This window comes from Bos indicus x Bos taurus, chromosome 2, assembly GCF_003369695.1.
Source record: "Bos indicus x Bos taurus breed Angus x Brahman F1 hybrid chromosome 2, Bos_hybrid_MaternalHap_v2.0, whole genome shotgun sequence".
Lineage (NCBI taxonomy): Eukaryota > Metazoa > Chordata > Mammalia > Artiodactyla > Bovidae > Bos > Bos indicus x Bos taurus.
In genome coordinates, this window is record NC_040077.1 from 118,094,731 (window position 1) to 118,114,925 (window position 20,195).

The following is a 20,195-nucleotide window of genomic DNA, read 5'->3' on the forward strand; positions in this document are numbered from 1 at the left end:
GATGGGCTCTCTGGAGCAGCGATAATGAACAAATGGCTGAGAAACACTGACTCAGTAAAACAGCTCTAAGTCTGGGTTCCTGATTATACACTGTGAGACTTGCGATCCCTCACCTTTGCCGTGGGTGATTCTTGGTGGTGTGCTGGGTGGCTCCTGGGGTCTCTTCCCTTCATCCATTTCTGAAGTATTATCACTGATCTCTGGGGAAAAAAAAAAAAACAGCATTCATGTCACTTTCCCCTCTGGAAAGTCAGTGGGGAATCTCCCAGAGAACCAGGAAGGACCTTGAACACTCTGGAGTTGAAGGCTGGAGGTTCCAGTCTTGCTTGAGCCTCCAAGACACCCTCCTGAGAATAATTCTACCACTGATCTGTCTGCCAGTCAGGGGAGGGCCATAGCAAAGCTGGTCAGTAATGGTTCCACTACTAACAGAATGTCCTTTGGGGAGCCGTCATTTGAGCCTCTGGACCAGAGATTCAAAGTGAGGTTGTGAACCCCTTGGAGAGTCCTGAAAACTCTTTCAGGAGACCTTCCAGGTCAAAATTGTTCTCATAATGAGATGTTCTTTGCCTTTTTTTGCTATGTTGGCTTTTGCACAGATAAAGCAGGTAAAAACTCTGGTGCTTCAGTACAAATAAAGTCCCCAAATCTTAGAATTACCTATTGCGTTCTCCACCACCACTTACTCAACATGAAAAAAACAAACAGCAGTTTCATTTAAGAATGTTCTTGATGAAACAGTTAAAATTATTAATTGTATTAAATTTCTACCCTTGAGAACACTTCTTTTTAATAGTCTATGTGAGGACTTCCCTGGTGGTCCAGTGGTTTAGACTCTGCCTTGCAGTGCAGGGGACACAGGTTCGATCCCTGATTAGGGAACTAAGATCCCACATGTTGTGGAGTGACTAAGCCTGCGCTCCACAATAGAGAGTCTGTGCACTGCAATGAGAGATCCTGCATGACGTAACTAAGACCCGATGCAGCCAAAAGGAAAAAAGTCTATGTGAAAAATTGGGGAGCACATATAAAGTAGTTTGTTGCGTCTTGAAGTACCATGATTGTCTCAAGAATAATACTCAGGTGATTGAGTTGTAAGCTCACTGTAAAATCCAGTAAACCAATACTTTCCAGTTGTATATGCTATTATAAAGTCTGGCATGAGTAGGAGATTCATTTGAAACACAAGATGGTGTGAAACATCTTACTACAATGGAGTATGAAAAGCTCATTGATATGGTTTCAGACTCTGGTTACAGCAAACCTTTAAGAAACTATCACTTGTGGAGTTTTGGTGTAGTATCAAATGTGAATAACCATAGATATCTCAAAAGACTGTTAACGTACTCCCCCCTTTTGGCTACAGATTTGTGTGGCGCTGGATTTTCTTCCTATGATTCAACCAAAGGTAAGGGGGATTAAGAGGTACAAACACCCAGTTATAAAATAAATAAGCCAAAGGGATGTAACATACGGTATAAGAAATAAAGTCAATAATATTGTAATAACTTTGAATGGGGATAGTTAATAAGTTACTAGACTTATGGTGGTGATCATTTTATAGTGTATGCAAATGAAACCCTTATGTAATGTACCTGAAACTAACATAATATTGTACACCAAACATATTTCAATGAAAGAAAAAAAATTTTAAAGAAGCTTTAAAAACAGAAAGCAATTGTTAACAGGGTATAGACTGTGTTATTAAAAGTGTTCTCTCAGCTCTCAATATAATACAGTAAAGATATGTACAAAAATATTGAAGAAGCACATTGAAAAGATAGTTAATAAAAATTTTTAGAAGAATCCAGCTTTGATTAAGGTAGACATTAAAGAGAGCTGCAAAAATGTAAAATGATACCACTCACCTAACTAATATTTTTATTTGAAAAGTGACGACCCAGAGGGATGGTACGAGGAGAGAGGAGGGAGGCGGGTTCAGGATGGGGAACATGTGTACACCCATGGCGGATTCATGTTGAGGTACGGCAAAACCAATACAATATTGTAAAGTAATTAACCTCCAATTAAAATAAATTTATATTAAAAAAAGAAAAGTGTGCTATTTTCCATAAAAATATATTATTTATGGTAATGAGTTATTGGTCTATTGTGGGTTGCAGGAGAGAGCCTTCCACACTGAGCTTCCAGCTGACAAATTCCATCACCAGCCTTACCCTCTGATTTAGGCATCTGGGCACATTCTGTCCTTCTCTTTTGTGTCCTTGTCATGACCTTTGTATTCCTGATTGAGTCGTCCTCTGTATGAGTCACCTGATCCAGTCCTTGGAGTGTCTTTTGGATCCCATGCCCAGGTAAGGCTGCCCCTGGCCAAACAGTGATTTGGGTACAGTTTTAATTGGAATCCCAGTGGCCCTCCTCCTTCCCTGAATAGTGATTGCCTTCTCACACCCCTAGTCTCCCCACTGTGAGACCTTGGTACCCCTGCTCTGCACCTCACTTTTCTCCTGCTATCTCTTTGTAGTTATGTATATATATATATTTTCTTGTATGTACTTTCCTTTCCCCTGAAAACTTACTGTCTATTCTTACTCTCTGTGCAACTTGTTGAAATCAATCAGATTAATCTGGGGGAATCCCAGAGCACTGGGGCTGATTTCCTGTTTCCTGGCTTCAGACCCCGACTGCCAGAAAGTGCCACATCCAAATAAACATGGTCAGATGGTCTGTTTCAGCAGAGGAGGGGTCTTGTAAAGCACTTTTCCAGGTTCCCTAGGGCCTATGTGTGATACAGGAGACAGGAGAGACCCAGGATGCCTCTAGTAGGGAAAGGGCAAAAAGGTATCAAAGAATTGAGAGGCAGGGGCCCTGCAGTGGAGGGTGAGGCTGAGACCCAGAGGATGAAGGGGAGTGGGAGTGGGAGTGTTAGCACTGGGGCTCTCTTCTCCCTTTATTTTGCCAGTGGATTTTGTATTTACATTTTTGGACTAGATTTTTTTACTGAGTGCCACATTGACTTCTCTGGTGGCTCAGATGGTAAAGAATCCATCCACCTGCAAGGCAGGAGACCAGGGTTTGATCCCTGGGTCAGGAAGATCCCCTGGAGAAGGGAATGGCAACCCACTCTAGTATTCTTGCCTGGAGAATCCCATGGACAGAGGAGCCTGGCAGGTTACAGTTCATGGGGTTGCAAAGAGTCAGATATGACTGAGTGACTTGCATTTTCAAATTGGTGTACTGTGGGGAAATTGTCTCCTTGATTTCTCAGTGCTTCTGTGAAAAGCTCTAGCTTCCTGAGACACAAAAGAATATATAAAAATAGGAGATGTCTTCTTTCACTTCCCCTAGAATTATTTCACTTTTCACATACCATCGAAATTAAATCTCTAGCTAGTTAATTACTGCCTGATCCAAAGAGGTGATAAAACTTCTCATTCTGGTCATGATCAAATGTTTGTGGCCAGGGCTAGGCTCCTAGGTTAAGTCCCACAGTACCAGGGACATGGAACACTCCATCCCTAGGTGTTCACATGTCAAAAGGGATGGAGCCCAGAACTTGGAGACTCTTTAGTAAAAGCTGGAGACACCTGGGGTTTCTTTGGCTCTTAGAAAGAGGCATTTACATTCTCCCAAATTAGGGTGAAGACTCAGGATCTTTTCAATCTTATCTCAAAGCAGTTAAAAAAAATTGCTTTTCTCTTTTCAGGAGCAGAAGAGGATGTCCTGTATACAAACAGAAAATCCATCCTTCTTTCTCCTGTGTCTACAGGATGTAATCTGCATTCACACAGAAGATTCCATCAGCTCCCTCCTCGTTCCTGTGGGTCTGCGTATGAGAAATGCTACAATGTCGAACTGGTTGTGAATATCAATAAAGAATTCTTCTCCCTGACCCAGGTGCTTTGTGGTTTTATAATAGTCATATTTCTAAAGAACATCACTCTGTAGGAGGGGGTAATCCCGTGGTTCTTGACAAACCACACACACGCATAGACAGTTAGCACCAATCTTGAAATGAACAAGTCAAAAATTGAATTCTAAAAATTTCCCTCAATATATTTGCATCCTTTCTCAGCAACAGCATCACCTACCATTCACCCAGCCGTTTAAGCCAGAAACTGAAGAACAAGCCTTGATTTCTCTCTCTCATTCTCAGCTTCCAATTTACCAAATCTTGTCAACTCTACCTCCAAACTGATCTTGAATAGACCTTCTCTCCAACGTCTGCCAGATGTGAATCCAGGCTGCTGTCAGCTCCCACGGCATCTGCCCCTTAAAGGGGTGCCCTATATCTTTTCTATTTCCAATTCATTCTTTACATAACACCATAATTTTTTGTTGGTGAAAATTGAATCATGTCATGTACACACTGCTATATTGAAATGGATAACCAACAAGGCCCTACTGTACAGCCCAGGGAGCTCCCCTCAATGCTATGTGGCAGCCTGAATGGAAGAGGAGTTTGGGGGAGAATGGATGCTGAGTTCCTTTGCCGTCCACCTGAAACTATCACAACATTGTTAATTGACTATCTAATCCAATATAAAATAAAAAGTTAAAAAAATTGGATGATGTCACTTCACAGACTAGGTCTCTTCAGTGGCTCCCTACTGCACTTAGAATAAAATCCCATCTCCCACACCTTGGTCAACAGGGATGAGCTGTCTCTGGCCTCCAGCCCCTTCTTGTTTTCTCATCTTACTTCCTTGGTGGCTATTTTTCTGCTGTCTCTTCTTTGAGGTGGCCCAGATACATCTTTTTCTTTTCTTTCCTGAAAAGATACAGATCATCTTTTATAGCTACAAACATTGATCTATCAACCTCATATGTCAACAATGCTTAGCTTCAAATCACAGTGGCCAGGAGGTCATTGGTGATCTTTGGTGATGCTGAAATTCTAAAGCAGCAGAGGAGAGAGAGATGTAAAGAAATGGATACAATACGTTTGGGTAACTCATTTCTAGAAGTTTCATTGTGAAACAGAAGGGAGAGCGATGGATGACGTGAGAGGAGAATCAAGAGAAAATTCCTTTTATGAACTGTGATAGGATTGGGCATTGGTTGAATGAATATCCTTGTGAGAAAGTGAAAGTCGCTCAGTCATGTCCAACTCTTGTGACCCCATGGATGTAGCCCGCTAGGCTCCTCTATCCATGAGATTCTCCAGGCAAGAATACTGGAGTGGGTTGCTGTGCCCTTCTCCAGGGGATCTTCCTGACCCAGAGAACCTGGGTCTCCTGCATTGCAGGCAGATTCTCGACCATCTGAGTCACCAGGGGGAGATGCTGAATTCTCAAGAAAGAGAGGGACCATAGAGATGGTCAGGAGAGGTGGAAGGGTTGCTTTGGAGAGAATGAAGAAACTGGAAAGGAGGGGGCAGATGCAGGGTTTACTGGGTGGGAGCGGGAAGAGAGGGAATTCTCATCTGATGCTTTTGTATGAAACAGGAGGAAAGGTCATCTGATGTGCAAAAGGGAAGCAGTGAGGTATAAGAGGTTTGAAAATAAAAAACTGTTTTTTTTAGATTTGAGAGGATCTTGAAAGTGGAGAGTGAAATAGTTGGCTTAAAGCTTAACATTCAGAAAACGAAGATCATGGCATCTGGTCCCATCACTTCATGGGAAATAAAGGGGAAACAGTGGAAACAGTGTCAGACTTTATTTTGGAGGACTCCAAAATCACTGCAGATGGTGACTGCAGCCATGAAATTAAAAGACGCTTACTCCTTGGAAGAAAAGTTATGACCCCCCTAGATAGCATATTCAAAAGCAGAGATATTACTTTGTCAACAAAGGTCCGTCTAGTCAAGGCTATGGTTTTTCCTGTGGTCATGTATGGATGTGAGAGTTGGACTGTGAAGAAAGCTGAGTGCCAAAGAATTGATGCTTTTGAACTGTGGTGTTGGAGAAGACTCTTGAGAGTCCCTTGGACTGCAAGGAGATCCAACCAGTCCATTCTGAAGGAGATCAGCCCTGGGATGTCTTTGGAAGGAATGATGCTAAAGCTGAAACTCCAGTACTTTGGCCACCTCATGCGAAGAGTTGACTCATTGGGAAATGAATCCCTCCGATGCTGGGAGGGATTGGGAGCAGGAGGAGAAGGGGACAACAGAGGATGAGATGGCTGGATGGCATCACTGACTCGATGGACGTGAGTCTGAGTGAACTCTGGCAGTTGGTGATGGACAGGGAGGCCTGGTGTGCTGCGATTCATGGGATCGCAAAGAGTCGGACACGACTGAGTGACTGAACTGAACTGAACTGAACTGAGAGGATCACAGGAAGTGGAGTGGTCACGCAGTGTGGGGGGTCATTTATGCTGGAGTCATGAAGACACAGGGAGAACACGCTGCCCAGCCATGTGCCTCTCTCCAACTGTGCCTGATTTCTGGTACAGTGCACTGGAAGCAGCTAATAGTCTCCCCCAAGTTCTAGGAAAAGAAAAGAAGCAAAGCAGGTAAAGATAGCAGTAGGTTACTGAAACAATGGATCTGGCACTCTAAACTGGTAAGAAGGGTTATGAAGAAAGGCAGATAGGGCTTCCATGGTGGCTCAGTGGTAAAGAATCTGCCTGCCAGTGCAGGAGACATGGGTTCCATCCTTGGTCAGGGAGGATCCCATATGACTTGAAGCAATTCAGCCTATGCACCACAACAACTGAGCCTATGCTCTAGAGCCTGGGATTGACAACTACCGAAGCCCTCATGCCCTAGATCCCATGCTCCCCAACAAGAGAAACCACTGCAATGAGAAGCCCATGCACTGCAATGAAGAGTAGACCCTGCTCGCCACAACTATGGAAAAGCTGGAACATGGCATGGAAAACCCAGCGCAGATAAAAATAAATACATAAATAAACAAATAAAAGAAAGGCAGAGGACTGAATGGAGAAGGGAAAGGTCAGTGGACTGCTCACCCAACTGATATTGAAAGAAAGCTGCAGAGGAAGAAATTGTAAGGAAGAAATCAAAGAGGGATACTTTTGAATTCATTTTTATAGACTGGGGTGAGAAGGAGAGATCAGAAGTTGAGCAATAGGCTATAGAAGGAACAAATTTCAAGCACTGAATGTCAAAACAAGGAAATCTCAAATTATTGGGAAGATGAGCCGGATTCACATGATGAAAAGGCCCGTGGGTCACTTTTGGGTTCAGGAGGCCAAGAATGGGTTGGGGGAAAAGTCACTGGAAATAAGGAGTTGAAGGATTTGAGAGTCAGAGTCTCGGATGGGTCTGTTACTCACATGGACCTTGCAGGTGTCCAGGGGGATAGCAAGACTGGAAGTGACAGAGAGACTCTAAGTCAGCCTTGAGGTCCTCCAGGGAGTGGTGGGGAAGTCAATGTATGACAGTGATGAAAAGGGAGTGAGCCCTTCTCTTGATGGCTAAGCCTCAAAGGAGAGGATGGGGAGCAAGGGGCTGGGTGGGGCAGTGGGTAGCCAGGGGTGGCATTCAACCTACCTTCCTACATGAGAAGAGAGTAGCAGAGAATATGCAGTCTTGTCTTAAGAGGAAGCAGTGTCCTCTTGGGGAACCAACTTTCCATGAAAGAGGGAAATGTAACTAACCCTATAAGAAGTTGTGTATGTAGGAGACCTTGATGATTTCGGAACAATTCCAGTGGGTGTGTATTTCAATGGCCCCAAATGCCTTCTCATTTCCCTATAATTTTTATGAAGGCCTTAGAGGAAGACGTAGTGAACTGGAAACAAACTCTGTTGGGCATGATATCTACAGGCACCTAGTGGGTGCTCATGACAAGATGCAGCCCCAAACCCACCCTCCTGAGATCTGCAGGAGAAAGGCAATCCTTACCTTTCTTGCTGGGGAGTGTCCTGGATGCCTCCTGGAGCTCCTTTGGGTTGCTTGGTTCAGGGACATCATCTCTTTTCACTGACAAAAAAATATAATTCATTTTAGAACTCAGAGCGGGTTGATGAGAAAGTGCCGAGGGATTCTGGTGGGAGAAGCAGAGAGTGGAGAGCACCCCTAGCACAGGTCTGGGGACTCACCAGGTTCCCTGGCTTGGCCTGGGTTTGATCAACTTGTAGTTACTGCTCCCTGTGTGATTATCACAGTGAACTTGAAACAACTGTCCCACAGAGGAGGACTCAGTCTGAGCTCTTTAGAGAGATTTCCCTTTCCCAGTGGAAGAAGAAGAACAAAGACTCTCAGCAGCCAGCCTTTGCCATATGAAAGGTACATGCTATTGCTTAGATATCTGTGATGGGATATTTTTAAACTGCTGTATCTGTGATTATTCATCTTGAGAAATAATGAAGAAGAACTAAGTGTCTTATACACGTCCATCTATCTGCTATTGAAGAAAGCAGGAGTCAGCTTGTGCTTGCCAGCATTTGTTAGCCGCAAGAATACCCAAAATTCTGCTAGTTTTTGCTGACCTAAGAAAGACAGAAGGACCTGAAGCCATATCAGATAAGGGCTCATTTCACAAATGGCAGTCACCATCTTGCTTCCACAGTGCTATGAGATCTGTGTCAAGTTCCAGCCTACAGAGGATTAGCTAACGGAGGCACCTAGCCAGCAGTCCTCAGACTTTAAAAATGATTTGTTGCACTTCAAATTATTTAAATACCTTAAAAATCCAAATGATGTAAAAAAGGATACAATTTGAAAATGAAAGTTCTCACAGTCAAGGTCGGGGCTGGAAAGGAGGACCGTCCACGTCTGGGGCACTGATTCAGTCACATAGTATTTTTGTTTGCTTTGCATTCTTTTTTGTCTGGTTTTCCTTTACTGTTCAAGCTATAGCTCAGGATAACCAAAATAGCTGATACAGGGAAGTTTATTTTTCCAGAAGCAATTCAGAGAGTTGAGCAGTTTGGATGGACAAGTTAAACAGCGTCATGGAATGCAATTTGCAAAACCCAACCTGTGTAAATATAAGGGGTAAATGACCTAATTTCAAAGAGTAAATTGCAAGGGAGAAAAAAAGGCACAAAAGTTGAAACTTGCCATAGTGGCAGAAGGATGGTGTCTTTTTACATATTTATTGGCCACCCCTCGATGCCTGTGGGATCTTAATTCCCAACCAGGGACTGAACTCGTGCTGCCTGCATTGGAAGGAAGAGTCTTAACCACTGGACCACTGAGGAATACCATTTTTTTTTATTTATTTTAAATTGGAGAATAATTGCTTTTGCTTTGCATTTTGATGCAGCAGTTTGGAGTTTTACCTACTCAAGTGGCCTCTGGGAGTTGCTGAGCCAAATAGTCCTTCTCCACTGGGATTCACACATCACCTGGCAGAGGAATGTTCTCTGTTTGCAGACTCCTTAGTGGTGTTTGGAATCCAGGTCTTGATACTGTGCAGGACCCTGAGGGGCTCCTGGGCACAAAAGCTTTTCTCTGTCCCCCATTTCTTGAATACAGGAAATAGGCTTCATCTGACCTCCAAGGCCTTCCCTAAGTTCCAACCAGGAGGTTCAAACAGATGCTAGTTAGGGTAGGGAGTGGGGTGTGGAGATAAGGGAGGAAGGAACAATAGTACAGCCTTCCCGCAAGGTCCAGTGTTCCCCCTCAAGGGATATACATGGCAATATCGTGAGCTGTTTTGCAGATACTGAAACCCTCACCAGGAGGGAGAAATGAACAGTTTGCTGCCCATAAGCACAGAGGCCCCAGAATGGTAGAAACAAGAAGTTGATGATGCTGTCTCCCAATTAACTCACCACCGACCAATCAGAAGAACATCCATGGGCTGATCACACCCTCTCTGAACCACTAATATAAAACTTCTCACTTACTCTGTCCAAACTGGGACACACAGTTTTGAGGACATTAACCTGGTCCCTTTTGCCTGGCAAAGCAATATAGCTATTCTTTTCTACTTCATCCAAAGCTCTGTCTCTGAGCTATATCAGTAATTCGGTGTCAGGGTACAGAGGCTGGAATCGGCTTCAGTCCGGCAAGTACTAGTGGGGTTCCTGTCCCTCACCCTCGGTGTCCCTTCTCTGTCCACCTTTCCCAGACCCATCTCCCTCACTCCAGCATCCATCCCCGCCCCTGGGACTCTGTCTCCTTTCAGGAGCTCTGGTTTCTTGTCTGTTCGAGCTCCTGAGGGCAGGGAGCGAGCAGCAGTGGGAAAGCTGGACCATGATGGTGATGGAGAGTGGAGAGAAGAGCCCTGGGCCTGGATGTTCCGAATGGCTTTTCCTCATGGAAGACACAAAAGTTAAGGTGAACCTGTGTGTGTGTGTGTGTGTGTGTGAGTTGCTCAGTCATATCCTACTCTTTGTGACCTGATGGACCCGCCAGGTTCCTCTGTCCATGGGATTCTCCAGACAAGAATATTGGAGTGGGTTGCCATTCCCTTCTCCAGGGGATCTTCCTGCCCCCAGGAACCTGGATCTCTTGCATCGCAGGCAGATTCTTTACTGTCTAAACCACCAGCGAAGCCCCAAGGTAAGGCTGAGTAGTTCAAATCTAGATTACCTGGCACAGGATCTGAGGAAGTGCAGGGCATCTCTTGAGTGTCTTCTTTATCTTTTATTTGAGGGGTCAGATTGTCACTGGACACTGCGCAGAGAAAGAAAATAAATTTCAGATCCCAAGACCCACCAGCAGGAACCAGAGATGGGAGGAACAAGAACAATCTGTTCTAGCAGGTAAAAATGATGGGCCAGCTGAGTACCAAGACTCCTCGAGGGCGGGGTAGGCAGGGAGGGAGAACAATCATTTCCTTTCTTTCTTTCTCCCCCTCCCTCACCTACTGGCCTTGCTGCACGGCTTGAGAGATCTCAGTTCCCCAGCCAGGGATCAAATCGAGGCCCATGACAATGAAAGCACTGAGTCTTAATCGCCGTACTGCCAGGCAATTCCCCAGTCGTTTCCTTTCAATTAGTCTCTTACTGATGTAAAAATAGCACTTATTTTGTTTTAAATCTAGAGGATGGACTCTTGTCATTGGCTTCGTGATTATGTTAACCTCGTGTGCATGCATGCATGCTCAGTAGTGTCTTTTTCGACCCCATGGACTATAGACACTAGGCTCCTCTGTCCATGGAATTCTCCAGGCGAGAATACTGGAGTGAGATGCCATTTTCCTTCTCCAGGGGTTCTTCCTGACCCAGGGAATGAACCCACATCTCCTGCAGCTCCTGCATCGGCAGGCAGATTCTTTACCACTGTGACACCTGGGAAGCCCCAGTGTTAACCGTATTTGATGGTAGTTTTAGATGAGTGGAGAAAACTTTTGGACCAAATAGGACCCTTTATTCCCAGTATGGGAGACCTCAGAATCCATGATACCATTTTTAACAGTGGCCAATAATATTCCACAGTTAACATTTTACATAATCAAAGTGCTTTATCATGATGGTTGGGGGAGATAAATGACATAACGGTAGAAGTGAAATCAGGCCCAGCAACCTTTAAACATTTGATCATCTTTCCTAATAACTTCAATAACATCCCTCGTAGAATCCAAGCTATACGAAAATGAATCTGGTTTAAACAGATGTCCCTGTAGTCAGAGGGTGAGCAATCTGTAAAGCATTGAGGCTGTCTGTTGCCCAAGTTACTTGTCAATTCAGAGCAGTGTGTTTTGAGTGCTGGGTGGGCAGGGCTCTTGGACATCACAGTGTCAAATGGCTGTGACAGCATCCCTGACAAGAGGTCAAGTGCATTGACCTCTGCTTCTTTTTCCTTGTCACACCAGTTCTTTTTCCTGGGGTTCCTGCTACAGCCCTCTTGACTTACAGGCAAGTGTTCTCCCTTCACAGCCACCTTGAACCCGGGCAAGTCAGCTCCAAGCAACATTTCTCTAAACAGGGACAGGGGAGTGTGGGCATCCTATATGAATATTTATCACTTATTTGGAGTGTTGTCATTGATCATTTATGTGTTTGAGTGTTAGTCACTCAGTCATGTCCAATTCGCGACCCCATGGACTGTAGTCCACCAGGCTCCTCTGTCCATGGAATTCTCCAGGCAAGAATACTGGAGTAGACTGCCATTTCCTTCTCCAGGGAATCTTCCTGACCCAGAGATGGAACCTGGGTCTCTTGCATTGCAGGCAGATTCTTTACGGTCTGAGCTGCCAGGGAAGCCGGAAGAAAACCATCGTAGGTTACAGGGACAGGATGTCAGGGAGAGGAGCAAACAGTTAAAATGCCAGGAGCCAGCAGAGTACAAGAGCCAAAGAGCAGAGGCTTGGGCTGTTCTAGGGGTGAGAAGCTGGTGTTCTGGGCTCCAGGCCTTACCCAGGCTCCTGGCAGTGCCCACAGTCCTTCTTGGAAAGAGCTGTGTGTGGTAGTAAGAGCTCAGGAAGAAGCAGGTCAACAAAGAGACGGGACCCTGGGGTTCCAGGGCCACCGGCACCCTAGGCTGGGGAGGTACTGGTGTTGGAGTCTGTGTCTCACCTGGACTGAGCCTTCCTTTCTGGATGGTTTCCCGGAGAGTCACGGTGAGGCCGGTGCGGCTGGGCAGCTCACGCAGGACCTCAGAGCTACGCTGGGCGGGTGCTCGCTCGCTGACACTGGGTCCACAGGGTGGGAGGCTCCGTAGGGGTTGTCGGCAGGGGAGACGCGGCAATAGCACGGTCCTCGGGGAGCTCCTTCCTGCTGGGTTGGCTGGGGCTTCGAGAAGGGTGGTTGTGATTCTGCTCCAGCCTCCATGGGAAGTGACAACTGGGATTGGTGAAGGACCACACATAAGTACGTTGGAATTGTTTGGGGAAGAGATTTCTTTTCTGTTTTTAACTTTACATTTTGTATCGAGGTATAGCTAATTAACAATGTTGTGATAATTTCAGGTGAACAGTGAAGGGACTCAACCACACAGATACCTGTATCCATTCTCCCCGAAACCCCACTCCCCTCCAGGGGAACATGACATTGAGCAGAGTTCCCTGTGCTATACAGGAGGTCCTTGTTGGCTATCCATTTTAAATACAGCAGTGTGTACATGTCCGTCCCAAACTGGGAAGAGATTTCTTTATACTTCACATTCAGTAGGACAAAGTCATGGAGGTATTCACTCTCTCACAGATGTGTAGAACGAATCCATCATGCATTTGCGGACCCGGTAGATTTTCTTTCTTTGATGTGGCCATTTAGTGCGATACAGCTGTTAACCTCTGATGTGACACCAGAGTGGTTTACACACATGGAGTTGAGATTGGTTTTGTATCTAGGGATTTAATTTCCTTTAGTTTCTCTCTAGTTTTGGCTTCAGAATTTAGACAATTATGTCTAATGCTATAATTTTAAATGTTGTCCTTGTTTTAAGAAATAAACATCTCACACATCTCTGGAGCAAATAAGAGAAAATATAAATTCCTTCATGCTTCCCTGGTGGCTCAGTAGTAAAATAATCCACCTGCCAATGCAGGAGATGTATGTGGGTTTGATCTCTGGGTCAGGAAGAACCCCTGGAGAAGAAAATGGCAACCCATTCCAATGTTCTTGCCTGGAAAATCCCATGGACAGAGGAGCTTGGTGGACCACAGTCCATGGGATCACGAAAGAGTTGGACACAACTTAGCAACTAAACAACAACAACAATAATTCCACTGCACAGTGTATGTTTTTATTTGTGTCCAACTCTTTGCAACCCCATGAACTGTAGCCCACCAGGTTCCTCTGTCCATGGGTTTCTCCAGGCAAGAATACTGGAGTGGGTGCTATGCCCTCCTCCAGGGGATCTTCCCAACCCAGGGATCAACCCAGGGTCTCCTGCATTGCAGGTGGATTCTTTACCAGCACAGTGTACTAGGACCCCTATATTCCAGTTTCTGCTCAATTCTGCAGGCTCAGTTTCCATGCCTCCTTGCCTTGCACCCTGTGATCTGGCCACACTGAACTCTCCCATCCCACAACCCCAGGGCCTGGGCTTTCTGCCTGCTGTTCCCCTGCATGTCCAGGGCTGGGTTTCTTTTATGATTCTTCTCCATTTTGTTTCAATCAGTGAACAAAAAAAGGAAAGTAAGGCCAGATTTTGGAGAGGATCCTAGAACAAAATCACAGAGTTGGATCCAGAAAGATGCTAGAGCTCAGTCAGGCTGGGGGTGGGGAGTGGGTTAGGAGTATATTCTGTGTGTGCATCCCTTTGACTCTTACGCTTATTTGGCCTGGCCTTTGAGAACTTGTTTCTCCCAGAACTGCCCTGTCGCTGCTGTGATCTCAGGCGCGTGTGCAGCTGTGCCAGCCTGGGGGAGGTCTCTTATCTTCTGCTGCCCTTTTAGCTCGAGGAATCATTTCTCCCTTTGAGAAGGAGCCTCTTGATGGTAAAGTGTCAGAGAGCTGTCAACAATGGTGACTCCAGTAGTAAGAATGCTACCATTCAGTGTGATTTGCTGATCCTTTCCTTGTGGTTCTCAGATAAACGAACCATATGCTTTGACTAAATAAGTGATTTAACCGCCTGCTTCTCTGACTCTTGCTTCTCTCTTCCCAGCAATGTCATTGCTCATTTAATTCCACTTTATTAATTCAGTTCCTCTCTTTCTCAGGGAGCTTCATTTTCTGCTTCTTACTCATACTCTCTCTTTTTATCTCTGTGTCCACAATTCCTTCTCCCTTCCTCTTTAGCTGATTTTCTTTCCTCATTTAGCTTTATAATCTGCCCTCTAGCAGATTGTTTAGAATAGTGATTAAGGGACTTCCCTGGCAGTTTGGTGGTTAAGACTTCATCCACTTTCTAATGCTGGGAGTGTGTGTTCCATCCCTGGTCAGGGAGCTAAGATCCATCCCACATGCCTCATGGCTAAAAAAAAAACCAAAATATAAAGCAGAAGCAATATTGTAACAAATTCAATAAAGTCTCTGAAAATGGTCCACATCAAAAATAAATCTTATATTAAAAAAATAGTAATCAAAATCTTGGACCCTAGTATTAGGAGATCCAAGTAGGACTCCTGGCTCTGCACTTAGCAGACAAATAACTTTGGGAAAGTTATTCTGAGCCTTAATTTCCTTATATGTCACATGGACAAGAATGACTTCAAAGGATTGTTTTAAAGGTGACATAAGATAATCATACAAAGTGCCTGGGATAATGTCTGGCACACAGTAAGCACTCAGAAAAAAAACCCAAAAACCCCAGCAACGAGGACCTACTGTACAGCACGGAGAACTATATTCAATATCTTGTAAAACCTATATTGGAAAAAAAATCTGAAAAGGAATATAAATATATAACTGAATCACTCTGCTATATACCTAAGACTAACATAACATTGTTAATCAACTGTACTTCAACAAAGAAAAAGATGCTTATTATTATTCATCCGTATCCATCTTTCTTCCTCTCTGGCTCTCCTTCTGTCAGGCTAGGTCTCTTCTGTCACTTTATGTGTTCCCTTCCCTAGAGACTGTCCAGTATGCTAAATTGTACAGTCACCTCCCCTCCCCTCTCCCACCCCATAGAACATGTAAGACTGAAAATGGTTATGTCATCTGGAAATTCACCTTAGAGAACCAGAGCCAGGGGCTGTTTTCCTGCCACACTCATGAGAGAGAATGGTCCATCTCTTCCCAAAGAGAAAGTAGGGAGTTAAAGTGCATATTCCTGAAGGCAGAAAGCCAGTTTGAACTTTTAGCATGACAACTTCTATCGTGTTCCTAAAGCCACAAAGGTATTCATGAAGCCTTGGACTTCCCCGGTGGTCCTTGGGTCAAGAACCCACCTGCCAATGCAGGGGATATGGGTTTGATCCCTGATCTGGGAAGATCCCACATGCCACAGAGCAGCCAAGCCCATGCACCACGACTACTGAGCCTGTGCTCTCGAGCCCCCGCGTCATAACTGCTGAAGCCTCTGTGCCCTAGATCCTGTGATCCTCTAGAAGAAAAGCCACTGTATTGAGAAGCTCAAGCACTGCAACAAAGTCTAGGCCCTGCTCACTGAAACTAGAGAAAGCCTGCTCAAAGCAATGAAGACCCAGTACAACCAAATGATAATAAATAAATACAATTTTAAAAACAGAAGCCTCATACCTCTTGTGAAGCTATTGAGAGTCGTTATCAGGTTGGGGTATTCATTCAGGTTAATTTGGCTGAACAATATCTTCAGAAATGATAGACTAAATGTCTTCTCCAGTTGGGTAAGAATGTTGTACACAACTCTGGATAAAGGGACCAGATTTTCGCAGGCTTCCATAGATTCCTTAAAAAGCAGAATAAGGATTATTATACATCATTTTAAAACAGAATGGAGATTTATTACACATTTGTGGTTTTCTAAGCTGTAAGAAAGCGATTTTTGCTCTCTTAAGGAATTTAATGCAAGCTGTGTAGCCAAACTCCCTAACAGAGAGAAATCACATTTCTGTATGTTTACATTCGGAGCTTCACACATACTGATATTTGGGTGGTTAGTCATAGGAGTTTAGTATTCTGGAAAATAAGTCTCTCTCGTGAACCTTATTTTAGGTACATTTGAAGGAAGAGACGAATGTTAAGGAAGAAAAGCGGAGACAAAGACTACTCCTGTCTAATCTCCAGGAGTCTGGCCAGGACTCTTTAGCTGTGGACCTATGAACTGGTCACAAGTGGCAATTCTGTGGATTTCTTGTTAGCCTCTGCTCTCTCTTTCCTTCTCTCATGAACTTGAAATGCCCTAAATGGGAAATCAGAGATATCCTCCTGGGAGGTTGGCCAAGAGGAGAAACATGGCAGGAGAGAATTGACTGAAAAATACTTGTTGAGCAATGACTTGGTTTGGTGAGCAATGGCTGGCTTTGGGTATCTAGCAACAGATAAGACCAACATGGTGCTACCATGTTGGGGGAGGGGTGCTTTATGTTGAAATGATAGGCATCAAATAATAAACACAAATTAAATAAATACCCAATTCCTATCAAAAGCAGTGTTATGAAGGAAAGTGTAATTTGCTATGAGGAAGAATACTGAGGGGGACTTAATTAGATGAGTGGGCCAAGGATGCCTCTCTGAGGAGTGATGAGAGAGTTAATTCTTAGGTAGATTGATAAAGAGTCCAAGGCCCTCAAGGAGGAAGGGGTCCGCCGCCCTTGAAAAGGAGAAAGGGGTCTGGGGCTCTCAAGGAGGAGAAAAGGACAAATGGTTTTTTCTACATTGCTTTGTCTTAGTCACATAAGATGTTATTTTCTTTAAGTTCAGAGCTAATGATTACACAACAAAACTCATCTTGAACTCTCTACTAAGGATTATATAACAACAATGTATCTTGCTCGAGGACATGTTTCTCCTTTTTTTTAATTTTATTTTATTTTTAAACTTTACATAATTGTATTAGTTTTGCCAAATATCAAAATGAATCCATCACAGGTATACATGTGCTCCCCATCCTGAACCCTCCTCCCTCCCCATACCATCCCTCTGGGTCGTCCCAGTGCACTAGCCCCAAGCATCCAGTATTGTGCATCGAACCTGGACTGGCAACTCGTTTCTTACATGATATTTTACATGTTTCAATGCCCTTCTCCCAAATCTTCCCACCCTCTCCCTCTCCCACAGAGTCCATAAGACTGTTCTATACATCAGTGTCTCTTTTGCTGTCTCGTACACAGGGTTATTGTTATCATCTTTCTAAATTCCATATATATGCATTAGTATACTGTATTGGTGTTTTTCTTTCTGGCTTACTTCACTCTGTATAATAGGCTCCAGTTTCATCCACCTCATTAGAACTGATTCAAGTGTATTCTTTTTAATGGCTGAGTAATACTCCATTGTGTATATGTACCACAGCTTTCTTATCCATTCATCTGATGATGGGCATCTAGGTTGCTTCCATGTCCTGGCTATTATAAACAGTGCTGCGATGAACATTGGGGTACACGTGTCTCTTTCCCTTCTGGTTTCCTCAGTGTGTATGCCCAGCAGTGGGATTGCTGGATCATAAGGCAGTTCTATTTCCAGTTTTTTAAGGAATCTCCACACTGTTCTCCATAGTGGCTGTACTAGTTTGCATTCCCACCAACAGTGTAAGAGGGTTCCCTTTTCTCCACACCCTCTCCAACATTTATTATTTGTAGACTTTTGGATCGCAGCCATTCTGACTGGTGTGAAATGGTACCTCATAGTGGCCTTGATTTGCATTTCTCTGATAATGAGTGATGTTGAGCATCTTTTCATGTGTTTGTTAGCCATCTGTATGTCTTCTTTGGAGAAATGTCTATTTAGTTCTTTGGCCCATTTTTTGATTGGGTCATTTATTTTTCTGGAGTTGAGCTGTAGGAGTTGCTTGTATATTTTTGAGATTAGTTGTTTGTCAGTTGCTTCATTTGCTATTATTTTCTCCCACTCTGAAGGCTGTCTTTTCACCTTGCTGATAGTTTCCTTTGATGTGCAGAAGCTTTTAAGGTTAATTAGGTCCCATTTGTTTATTTTTGCTTTTATTTCCGATATTCTGGGAGGTGGGTCATAGAGGATCCTGCTGTGATGTATGTCAGAGAGTGTTTTGCCTATGTTCTCCTCTAGGAGTTTTATAGTTTCTGGTCTTATGTTTAGATCTTTAATCCATTTTGAGTTTATTTTTGTGTATGGTGTTAGAAAGTGTTCTAGTTTCATTCTTATGTTTCCCCTTCTTAAAAGGAACCTTCTGACTTATCTTGTTATCTTAAGACTGTATGTTGTGGGAGTGGGTCTGGTAAGACCTTTCCACTGTTAGTTCTAATTTTGTTAATCTAAGATATATGTTGTAGGAGTGGGTCTGGTAAAAGTATATAAGGCCTTGATAAGAGTCGTGGACCGGGCACTCTTCGTCCCCCTTCAGAAGTCTGTGTCAGAAGCTTTCTTTGTTCTTTTTCACTTTAATAAAACTCTGCTACACAAAAGCTCTTGAGGGATCAAGCCTGGTGCCTGGTCCTGAAGCTAAATCTCCTTCTTTGGAGATCACAAATCCAACATCATTCATTGTAAGCTATCAGTGACACCCTGATCATGATCTGAAAAGGGGTTGGATCCAACTGGGCCAAGACTGGGGGAAGATTGTCCCACCACTGCTAGCACTTTTCTGGGGCTCAGACTCTAGGGGCTCAGGAAATGCTTTAAGCAACCTAAATTATATGAAAAGAATCTCACTTTGTCCACATAACCATATCTCCCACTGTCTGCCTTGCTTCACATCAGAATGGACTTTGAGTGAGAAACTTTTATGGATTGAATGATGCCTCCTATCCAAAGATATGTCTGCTTGAAACCTGTGAACGAGACCGTGTTTGGATAAAGGGTTTTGCAGGTATAATTAAGAATCTTAAAATGAGACCATCCTGGATTATGGTGGGCCCTAAATCACAGTGACAAAGTGTCCTTGTAAGAGAAGAAAAAGGGAGAGGCACAGTAGAGAAGGCAGGGTAGAAATGGAAAGAACGTGTGAAGCGAAGTTTCTATAAGCCAGATTCACCTCAGAGTGCTGGCAGTAGGAGAGGACAGAGGAATTCAGGGAATGGATTGTCCCTCAGAGTCTTGAGAAGGAATCAACTCTGACAACACCTTGATTTTGGACTTCTGGACCTCAGAACTGTGAGAGAACATATTTCTTTGTTTTAAGCCATCTGGTTTGACAGAATGTGGTCCACTGGAGAAGGGAATGGCAAACCACTTCAGTATTCTTGCCTTGAGAACCCCATGAACAGTATGAAAAGGCAAAATGATAGGATACTGAAAGAGAAATTCCCCAGGTCAGTAGGTGCCCAATATGCTACTGGAGATCAGTGGAGAAATAACTCCAGAAAGAATGAAGGGATGGAGCCAAAACAAAAACAATACCCAGTTGTGGATGTGACTGGTGATAGAAGCAAGGTTCGATGCTATAAAGAGCAATATTGCATAGGAACCTGGAATGTCAGGTCCATGAATCAAGGCAAATTGGAAGTGGACAAACAAGAGATGGCAAGAGTGAACATCGACATTCTAGGAATCAGCGAACTAAAATGGAATTGAATGGGTGAATTTAATTCAGATGACCATTATATCTACTACTGTGGGCAGGAATCCCTCAGAAGAAATGGAGTAGCCATCATGGTCAACAATAGAGTTCGAAATACAGTACTTGGATGCAATCTCAAAAACAACAGAATGATTTCTGTTCATTTCCAAGGCAAACCATTCAACATCACAGTAATCCAAGTCTATGCCCCAACCAGTAACGCTGAAGAAGCTCAAGTTGAACGGTTTATGAAGACCTACAAGACCTTTTAGAACTAACACCCAAAAAAGATGTCCTTTTCATCATAGGGGACTGGAATGCAAAAGTAGGAAGTCAAGAAACACCTGGAGTAACAGGCAAA

The 20,195-nt window shown here is 43.9% G+C and overlaps 1 protein-coding gene across 3 annotated transcripts in view; it reads right to left on the reverse strand.

The window, feature by feature from the left end:
* SP110 (SP110 nuclear body protein) overlaps nt 1-20,195 on the reverse strand; it is a 49,655-nt gene that overhangs the window by 24,932 nt on the left and 4,528 nt on the right. For 2 of the 3 annotated variants that reach the window (XM_027515834.1, XM_027515843.1), the window contains exons 3-9: nt 15,919-16,087; nt 12,343-12,609; nt 10,415-10,498; nt 7,775-7,852; nt 4,604-4,732; nt 2,178-2,327; nt 114-200 (exon numbers count right to left, since the gene is read on the reverse strand). In XM_027515834.1, the coding sequence (XP_027371635.1) occupies nt 114-200; nt 2,178-2,327; nt 4,604-4,732; nt 7,775-7,852; nt 10,415-10,498; nt 12,343-12,609; nt 15,919-16,087 (964 nt within the window). The remainder of the gene's footprint in view (nt 1-113; nt 201-2,177; nt 2,328-4,603; nt 4,733-7,774; nt 7,853-10,414; nt 10,499-12,342; nt 12,610-15,918; nt 16,088-20,195) is intronic. The other variant, XM_027515853.1, reaches the window with a different exon arrangement.